Source organism: Rhododendron vialii, chromosome 6a (genome assembly GCF_030253575.1).
Source record: "Rhododendron vialii isolate Sample 1 chromosome 6a, ASM3025357v1".
Classification (NCBI taxonomy): domain Eukaryota; kingdom Viridiplantae; phylum Streptophyta; class Magnoliopsida; order Ericales; family Ericaceae; genus Rhododendron; species Rhododendron vialii.
In genome coordinates this window covers 5,579,222-5,589,682 of record NC_080562.1, presented here as the reverse complement: position 1 = coordinate 5,589,682, position 10,461 = coordinate 5,579,222, and the positions used below count along the sequence as shown (strand labels likewise).

General features: G+C 37.6%; 1 protein-coding gene across 1 annotated transcript; it reads left to right on the top strand.

Annotated features, from left to right (window-relative positions):
• The first annotated feature begins 3,901 nt into the window (after positions 1 to 3,901).
• Positions 3,902 to 9,837, top strand: LOC131331168 (polyadenylate-binding protein RBP47-like). Its single transcript, XM_058365039.1, has 6 exons — positions 3,902 to 4,454; positions 6,136 to 6,616; positions 8,536 to 8,603; positions 8,698 to 8,828; positions 8,924 to 9,020; positions 9,419 to 9,837. The coding sequence occupies exons 1-6, from the start codon at positions 4,095 to 4,097 to the stop codon at positions 9,578 to 9,580; spliced, it is 1,299 nt and encodes a 432-aa protein (XP_058221022.1). The 5' UTR covers positions 3,902 to 4,094; the 3' UTR covers positions 9,581 to 9,837.
• Positions 9,838 to 10,461: the final 624 nt, after the last annotated feature.

The following is a 10,461-nucleotide window of genomic DNA, read 5'->3' as shown; positions in this document are numbered from 1 at the left end:
CATGAGTATGATATAATCAATAGGCTACAAGATTAAAAAAATAAAAATAAAAATAAAAATATTGTTATGTTATATAAGGATTGGATCCTATATTTTAAGACTATTGTAATTAAGTGTTGTCTAGTTCCTTCAGCTTAATTAGTCTAAATTAGCATATATACAAGTTACCGCATGTGTATTATCCAGTTTTTCAATTAATTAATGTGTAATACAGTTTTTATGTACCTTAATATATATGCAGAAAAAAATTTGCGCCTCTAAGATTTTTTTTTTTTTTTAACATCAATATATATTGCGTTGCTCAGATGAACTTGGTTTTAGTTTTTATCCACACATTAATTTCTATCTGCAATTTTCTTTGCATTATTTATAGTTTTGCCAAAAGCACTCATACTATATACTCCACAATCTATACCTAAGTCACAATTCTTCAGCATATATGCAAGGGCGGCTCAACATGGTTTCCAGGGGTTTGCATACGAACCCTCTGGATTCAAAAAATACACTAAAAATTTCGTATTTCTTTTATATAATTGTATGTTTCCTTAATATTGTCGGTACTGAATCATTCATACATAGTCGAAGTAAGTGAAAGATCACTTAAGTTTGTGAGTAAAGTAGGGTACCATAGGTCAATTAACCAAAATAAATTAGGCCCAATAAAATTTCATACAAATGTAAATATGTGCATTATACGCAGAGCTTCGTATACAAAAAAATTTCTTTACAATTTTGTCACCGCTGAACTAAAATTCTGGAGCCGCCGTTGATATATGACTCTTCACCCTCACTCTCAATTCGCGCAATCACTCTCATGTATTGTATGGGTTGATGGGCGCACCAGAATTCTTAACTTTGGGTCTGTTGTGTCTTCCTTTTGTCGAAAGCCCGAGCTCATAGAGGACGAGAGGGCCGGAACATTTAATTGTTTTCCTTTGAAGGGGAAAATACTCTTTGTTTAAGGGTGTTTGGTTATCCTATTTTTTGGGTTTTTGCATTTTGATTATTGACTTTTTGAATTTTGGTCAGAAGGTGTTTTGAATATGATAGAGTGTTTGAGAGATATGTGCAGAATACATTTTGTAGGTCTTTTTTTAACCAAAATGAAAAAAAAAAAGAGTAAAAAATGAGAAGTCAAAAAGCTTCTATTCCCTTACTTCTTACTTCGCTTCTCTAAACATAAAAAACAGAGAACTCATTTTCCGAAAATGAGTTTAGCCAACACCTAGCCAAATACGTAGAAGTTGAAAATGAGGAAAAGAGAATGAAAAAAAGAAGAAGAAGCTGCCATGCCAAACAGGCCCCAAGCCTAGTTGCATTTACGTGCGCCGCGCCGGTTAAATCATTTAAATATTTCGGTGTGAACCATAAAAGCAATTTTTTTTAAAAAACTAGTCTGCTGGTGAATATTGAACTCCAAATAAAAGTCTGGTATAGTAGTTTTATTGAACTTCACTGACCTATTCTATACTTCAGCTAACATCATGACTTGGTCAATTGGGTCACTAAATTGTGTAGCTGCACTTTGCACGATGAAGTTTTTGGTTCGATATCTATATCGATATGTTCGACGTCAATATTGATATCATGACTTGGTCAATTGGCTCACTAATTGTGTAGCTACACTTTGCACGATAAAGTATCAGGTTCAATATCAACATTGATACCCATTGTACCCTTAACAATTAATATAATTAAAACAAACAATATTTGAACTAACATGATAAAGATATGGAAATGATAATGCCATAACTCAATTTGTTGCTTCCAAAATTCAAACTAAAATTTATCTTTAAATGACTTATTTGTCCTCCTGAGTCCTAACCCATCATTCAGTGCAATCTTTTCTACTATTTCTTCTTCCTCCCTTGCTCATTCCCAACTCGTTCTCTGCCATTAAAGGAGCTCGATCGATACCAAGAAATAACGAGCGAGTTGTTGACACTGGCCCCGATTACATACTCTTGACTCGTCAAATCATGACTAATAAAATATCCTCAGTCGGCTGTTTGATCAAGTACGAGAATTTGGAAATGGTTATATAGATGTTGACCCACTTAAAAAAAAAAAAAAAACCCAGTGACCTCCGCCATTGAAGCCCTTCTCAAGCTTGAGCACTGAATAACTCTAATCCGAATGTCCATGAGCAATCCTAAATTCCTAATTCAAATCTTGCTCCAGTTCGAAGCTGCTTTCAGAGCTCAAATAGCTTCACTGTAATTTGAAGAAAACTTGAAGAAAAAAGTGAGAGAATAAGTTACTTTCTCCATTGCTAAGTTGATTGGGTTTAACAAAGATGTGGGTTTCATTCAGATTAAAGATCAAGTACAAGTATGAACGATCAACAACTGGGTTTTGCAAGTGAAGAAAGCATCGCGCAATTACGTATTATTTTACAGGTACAGGCCTTAGGAGAGTAGATTCAGGGATGTTTCGATTTGAGCTGCAAGTAGACAGATGATCATAGAGTAGAATCGGGGAGGATGGGGACATATGACAAAGCAGCATAATACAAAAGAAAAAATTGGGTGTTGGCGTTGCATGATGGCTTGGATTTATAGGGGGGCAAATAAGTCATTCACCGTTTTGGTAGAAACAAAATGGATTTTGGCAGCAACAAATTGAGTTTTGGCATGATTATTTTCCTAAAGTAAATCAATTCCTTAAATGGTGCAACCCAAGCAATTCAATGGGTTTTCTTTTTTCTTGTCATATTTTAGAGAAACTTATATTCTCCCAATCCAACTCATCACCTAAAGTATCAGCATATTCTCTATATAAGTTAAACTCATAATCTTACTGTACCTAAGTATAGCTACACAATCATTGGGCAAATTGTTCAGATTCAATAGAGCTATTTAAGCAAGCTATATAAAACGAAAGACAAATATGTTTCTTATGAAAAACACGTCTCACTTGTTTGGTTTTGAGAATTTTTTTTTGATGTAATGAATAGAGACAGATAAATAAAGAAATTTATTGAAAATCATACAAAGAGTAAAAACTTTTTTTCAAAACTGATACCATTTTCATAGTTCAAGCCTCATGATTAGTTAGTTTGCATGAATCTTTGAACCCCTAGTCATTAAATCGAAATGTATTGGCAAATAAATATGTGAGTGATTTCCTATTAGCGAGAAATGACTGTATAGATATTGACACACTAATCATCGTACAATAAAAATTATGAATGAATCTTAAAAGGTTACGATAAAGGTAAAAAAATTCCATCTTAAATATTTTAGCTTTACTTCAATTTAAACTTAGGTGAGTTTGACCTTAATTTTTTATAATAAACTTTTTACATCCTTCAAGTCAAGAAAAATAAATAATTAAAAATATTAACACAAAAGTAACAATAGTTCAAAAAAATTTTAAAAATAATTAATTTTAAAAATTCAGGCCAAAGTCTGAACCAATCATTTGTTATCACAACGGTTCTGTTAAATTTGTTCTGATTTATCTTATTCATTTAGAAGAAGGAAAATAACTTGTGCTACTATTTCTGTATCCTTTTACCCATCAATCAACTTCTTACCTTTTTATCCTTTTTATTACATCACTGAAAGCTGAAACCTGGAAATTTCCCAATGTAGATGTCATCAGAGTTTGTGCAGGCCAGCCACAAAAACGCAAACAACCCAAGAAAAAGAAAAGAAAAAGAAATTAAATTAATAAACAAATAAAACCCTAAAAACATTTTCAGCCAAGAAAAGGCAAAACCTGGGGTGGCGGCCGACCCCCAAACCCCCCAAAACAGCTGTTTCCATCCATCCACAGATGATAACCAAACATCCAACGGTCCAGATCGCAAGCCACAACTTAATCCAACGGTTCTCACCCCCACCGCGTCATAGCATACTAAATCCACCCCCCTCCCTCACTCTGTATCCCCTGTCGTCCTCAACTAATCCCCCCTCCCTTTCTCTCTCTCTCTCTCTCTAAAAATACCCAGATTCAATATCCATTACCATACTTATACACCCACAGAAATCTAACCTTATACACACAGATATCAGGAATATAACCCTGTTTGTATACCCAATAAATCAATTTGAAAGCTTGTATTTTTGGAAAGAGAGAGAATAAGAGAGATGCAGCCCAGCAACGGTTCTGATCCACAAAAACAGGGGCAGCAACAGCACCGCCCTGCGGCGGCGCCGTCCGCGGCGCTGCAGCAGCAGCAGTGGGTGGCGGCGATGCAGTACCCGGCAGCGGCGGCGATGGTAATGCAGCACCACGGGATGATGCCGGTGCCGCCGCCGCCGCATTACGCGCCCCAGTACCTGCCGTACCACCCTCACCACTACCCTCACCCGCATCAATACCATCACCATGTTCAGCAGAACCAGCAGCAGGGATCCAACGGCGAGAACAAAACCATCTGGGTAGGTGATCTGCATAATTGGATGGACGAGGATTACCTCCACAGCTGCTTCACTTCCACCGGAGAGGTACCTTATCAAGATTTAATTGTTCTTTTCGTGCATATGGGTTACTGGGTATGATTTGATTTTTTGTGTCTGTTGATTCTGTTTTCTTATCTACTGGTTAATTTGCGTGTTTGAAATATTAGGCAGTTTGTGTGACTGTTGGGATAAGTTGAAAGCTGGTATCTTTTTCTTGAAAAAGACATTTATTTTGACTCGAATTGATATGTTGTGGATAATGGAGAAATTTGATATTAGTGCGTTATAAAAGTAACTGTTTTGGTATAATGCAGGCATTTTCTACCCATTTATTGCCTTTCAATACATTTGGGTTATTGAGTATGCTTTAGCTTTTATATCTGTTGATGTTGTATTCTTATCGATTGCTTAAGTGTTACGTAGGGAGATAGAGCTTGGGTTGTGTGAGACGAAAGGGTGGTTTGACTTTTTGAAATTTAGGAAGTTTGTGTAGGGTAACTTTTCTTGAAAAAGCATTTATTTCAGGTTGAATCGATTATATGTGGATAATGGTAAAGTTTGATATTAGCGCGTTACAGAAATAACTGTTCTTGGTAGAATGCGTGCATTTTTTTCCACTGATCATTTAAATACAAAGTGGACACTTTTTTCCCGAAATGACAAAATAAGGATTCAGGAGACAGTCAACTCTTTATTCATTTCGAATACATGACACATGGAAGAAGGTGGGTGAAAGAGAGGGGGACACAGAGCATAGAAAAGATTCTAGCTTTGTGTTTTTCTGTATTGTACTTAGAGGATTCTTCAGGGCAGGGGAAGACACGGCTCCATATAGCTCACCCAAAGGACCGTCTCTGCTTGATGGAAAGGAGTCCTATTGAGGTCATTATCGTAGGCATCTTAGTTACATTGTTCCCTACCTTGTAAGTGTTCTTTGCGGATTATATAGAAATTAACTGCCTAATGTAATTGTTGTCTACTTGTATTTGTTAAAATCGTTGTTATGATGCTATAAAACAGGGTGGGACGTGTGTACCTTTTCAAGTTTTCTTCGGTTCCAAAACTGACTTAGAAATGTGGTAGTGTAATAAGTTGGTGGGCAATGATGTAGAGGGCACCAGTCGAAGTGATGGTGACACTTTTACAACTGTAGTTGCAATTGTACTCTCAAGCAAAATTGCGGTAAGATAGGTGCATTTGTCGTAAGTGGTAAACATGGAAGTCTGAAAATGAACTTGAGAACTTATGTGCTATTCCCGATGGTTTGTAAGTTCCCATAATGGTTATAATTCTTTGACTGATGATATATTGCCTTGAGGTGTTATGGTTTCAGATACTTTTCAAATGACTTGCTTCACCAATGTGCTGTTAATTTTGGTGGTTACATTGGCTGCACTATGTGAATTGATTGGGGATTGCAAATTCGTTGGTGAATGTTGAGCAGTACATAATTGTAATACGTAATATACATCTAATAAGCAGTCATTTTGTAAAATTAGTCATTGCTTTACCTCTGCCAAAAGTAGTCATTGCTTTACCTCTGCCAAAATTAGTCATTTTGTGTATTATGCATTTTGTAAAATGAAAGCAGGTTTTGGGTGCATTGTGACATTAAACCAAGTTTAATGATTTTTTTTTATCTCCATCTTCTTCCAATGGATGAATTGATAATTTGATCCTACTTTTGCCGTTTACACTCTATTTACTATGCCTTGTTCACTTGCAGGTCACCTCCATTAAGGTTATTCGAAATAAACAGACTGGGCTGTCAGAGGGTTATGGATTTGTGGAGTTCTTTTCCCACTCTGCAGCAGATAAAGTCCTACAGAATTATACTGGAAAACAAATGCCTAATACTGAACAACCTTTCCGCTTGAACTGGGCTTCATTTAGCATGGGCGATAAGCGTGCAAATAATGGTTCTGATCTTTCTATATTCGTAGGAGATTTAGCCTCAGATGTTACGGATAGCCTACTACATGAAACTTTTTCGAGTAAATATCCTTCCATAAAAGCTGCTAAAGTTGTCATTGACGTCAATACTGGCCGTTCAAAAGGTTACGGTTTTGTAAGGTTTGGAGATGAGAATGAGAGGTCACAGGCTATGACTGAAATGAATGGTGTATATTGTTCAAGCAGGCCTATGCGCATTGGAGTCGCAACTCCTAGAAAGTCATCTGGCTATCAGCAGCACTATTCCTCTCAAGGTAACAAATACTTTCTTTCTTGCAAAGACATTGTCTGGATTTATGTTTGTACACGTTTCTGCTTTTAATTATCTTGTTCTACCACTCTAATAACTTTCAATCGTGTTCCATCCCCCTGAACCAATGCCAAGTATATCATGCAGTGCCTTCAAAATTGAGTAAGGCAACCAAGATTTCTGGAGCATCCTATTGATAATTGATTGTCTCACTTCTCCCATACCATACTTGTATATAGCTCGGCCTTTTTTGTTTTTGTAAATGGCTTTGGTGTTTAGAAGGTAGGGTTTTGAATGGGTGGTTTAGTTCGAGGGACAGATTATGGAATCTCTGCTTCACTGCCCCTTCATAAGTTCCATGTTGCTTTATATATGTTCAGTTAACAACTTACCTTTGAAATTTTTATGAGCCTGTGCCTTTCTTTTTATGTGTGGCATTTCACATGTAAAAGGCTAATTGTTATCTTGGTCTCATGACTTATTTGGCACTGCTCTATATATTCCTTTACATTCATCATTTACCTTTATCCTAACGTACGTACACTTTAAGGTCCCCTTCTAGTCAAGGGGAAAAATCCTTATTTGCACATACATTCCTGTGAAATTCTTATAGGTGTTTGTTCTTATGCCAAGAAATAGCAGGAATAAAGCAATGGTAACACTGTATCCATTCCTGTGAAATTCTTATAGGTTTGTTTATGAGATGATGGTTCTGATTGTGTGAGAATTTGAATTTAGATGAGCCAAATCTAGTCGAATTGATGTTCGGGTGGTGGTCACTGTGGCGAGGGCAATGGTGTAAGGGTGATCTGGATGAGCCGTGGGAATGGGCAGATGGTAATACAGATCATCGATGGTCACAATGGTGGGGGCTGTGGCAATGTGACTGTGACTGGTGTGGTGGTGATGGCTACAATGTTATTGCACCGGGAGACTGTTTGTTATGTTATGCTTTCATGGATGTATGAGGGATTACCCATTATGGTTCTAGCAGAAGTAGAAATTTGGTGAGATTCAGGGGATGGATGGTGGGAGGGTTGCTTATTTGAGATTCCCATTCCTCCTCGGCTTGAGGGACAAAGCCCACTTAGTTCTGACATTTGGTTCCAGTCTGTCAGTTCCCCAAAAAACTGTTAGTCCTGATTGACTAACTGGTGCTTTGGCATGCAAATTCCTACTTTGATCCTAATGGATGATCAAAAATAAAAAAAGTAGGAAAAGCAGGAACCCTAATCCTGAATTATCTTTGCGTGACAAAATTCTTTCCACTCTACTTTGATCCTACCTAATGGATGATCACAAAAAAAAAAAAAAAAAAAAATTGATCATAATGCATGTGCATTTCCTTTTATGGATGCCATCAAATTGAGGTGGAAGATCTAGACCCTTTCAAGAATGCCTAAATCTTCATTCTTTGCCTCTTTAGTCTTGTCTTGACTATCAACTTGGAATGGGTTTAGCGAAAATGCTGAATCTCATTGAGTTAGTGTGGTGAACTTGAGGAGGTTAAAGATGTTGTTGATGGATAAGCTGAAAAGTAACTATGGAATGGGTTTACCTTTTCATCTTCCTTTAATTGGTTCTGTACCATCTCGTCTTTCTTTAAGTTAGATGATGTTATCATTCCCTAGTTGCTCATCAACTTTATCGTAAATCAGCTTCTTTCAGCCCATGTATTTCACAAAAAAATGTATTGCTGAATACTTTATTCTCTTAATTCTTGTTAGCTCTTAATTCATTTGCAGATTTGTTTAGGCTTCTGTTTTGCATACATTACCTTGTTGTCTAACAATGCCTGTTGATCGAGAGTCCAACTAAATGGGTTACATTTTTGCAGGGCAGTTATTCCATGTGACCTATTCGTCTTGTTAATGTTTTACTCGACTATATTAAACTTTCTTTCATTTGGTTTGGTGTTCATAGGTGGATATGTATCAAATGGTGGTCCAGCCCAGGGCTCCCAGTCTGAAGGAGATTCTACAAACACAACTGTTAGTTCTCGAGTCCTTCCATGTGGTTTTAACTTTTAATCCTACCATCTTTCTTTTTCCCCCTTTTTTTGGGTTATGCGTGATTAGTTTATAGATATTTGTTGGAGGGCTTGACCCTAATGTCACGGACGAAGATCTGAGGACGCCTTTCTCTGAGTATGGTGATATAGTCTCCGTGAAAATACCAGTTGGGAAGGGCTGTGGGTTCGTACAATTTGCTAACAGGTATTACTCTGGGTATCGTTTTTGTGATAACTCTGTTGCTCGTATGAAGTTTGATCCTCTTAGTTCTTATGTTTCCATGTCATTTACCTTGGCAGAAATAATGCTGAGGAGGCCCTGCAGAAATTGACTGGCACAACAATTGGAAAGCAAACGGTGCGGCTTTCTTGGGGACGAAATCCAGCAAACAAGCAGGTATTCGCTTTGTCTCTTCCTGCCTTCTATCTTTCCCCATTCGAGCTTGTGTTCTGTCAGACTTTTTCCCGAGAAACCGTACTTTGAAATATTCATTATTGTTCTACATCTATCTAGATACTATGGATTCATGGAATGTTAAAATATGCAGGGAGTCGAGTGACTACATGGAAAAGTTGATGTGATTCCGCATGTTAACATCTTTACTTAGTGTTTCTCTGAAAGATTACCATCAGAATTCGAACCATTTTGGTGACCCAAAAAGTTAAACGGTCCGGAGAACTTGTTTTAAAATGCATATTTTTTGTTATCGGCAGCCCGTTATTTAGGTGGAAACAACCGTTTTTGATTTTTTTCTTGGTCGTCTGTCTTTCTTACTCTACCCATTGGATTTGCAGTTGAGAGGTGACTTTGGCAGCCCATGGAACAGCCCATATTACGGAGGGCAAATGTATGAGGGCTATGGATATGGTTTGCCACCGCCACACAGTCCAAGCATGTACGCTGCGGCTTACGGGGCTTATCCAATGTATGGCACCCACCAACAACAAGTAAGTTAAATGGCTCTACCCAAGGGAAGAGTACGTTTAGTTCTAGCATCCAGACAGTTGCAGACCCGCGTCGTTACAATGGCCTTCTCTTTTCCATGGTTGGCTCGGTCTGTAGAATTTTATGATCCCCTCCAGATGTGCGAGTGGAAATGAATTTTGTTGTCACGAGGTAGTCTTATGTAGGGATTTTGAGGGAAAAAAAACATTTGTTTAGAAGTTCAGATTTAACGTGAAACTTCTCGATTGGAATAAATCGATCTTTCCAAGTGGTGTGGTTGCTGAAGGTTTGTATTGCTCATTACCTATGCGGTGAGCAGCTAGTTTGCTCTGCAGAAAAGCTTATAACAGGATCAGAAGCTGTTGTGAGTTTCTGATAATGTTTAATACTATGGCTTTTTGCCATGCCTTCCATATCTTCGGCATGAAGGCAGAACTAAGGGAGCTGCAGCGACTAGTTGCTTGAACCGATACTTGTTGAGGTTTGTTAACACGGCCTTTTGAGGGCATGCCATATACGAAAGGATTGCTTGCCAGGAAACTATTGTCGACTCGTCGAGTGGCAAATCTGTTATAATCCTCTCCAGGAAACTATTGTCGAGTGGCAAATCTGTTGCCCGATAACTTCGTTTACAGAACAGGGACAATGCTTTCAAATCGGAAACGTTTACAAGACGTTTCATAAACACCATCACAAACACTTTAAGAAACTTATTAAAAAAATTGGAAAACTTTGTATTAAAGCCTTTATTAACGACTGCTCAAGGGCATTGGTTTTTTTTTTTTTTTTAAGTCGTTGAACTATGCATTGAAAAGTGCATGTATCACAAAAGGGTTGGGTTCCTTTCTTTTCCGGTCCATGAAAATGGAGTGGACCATCCGGTTTTTCTGTT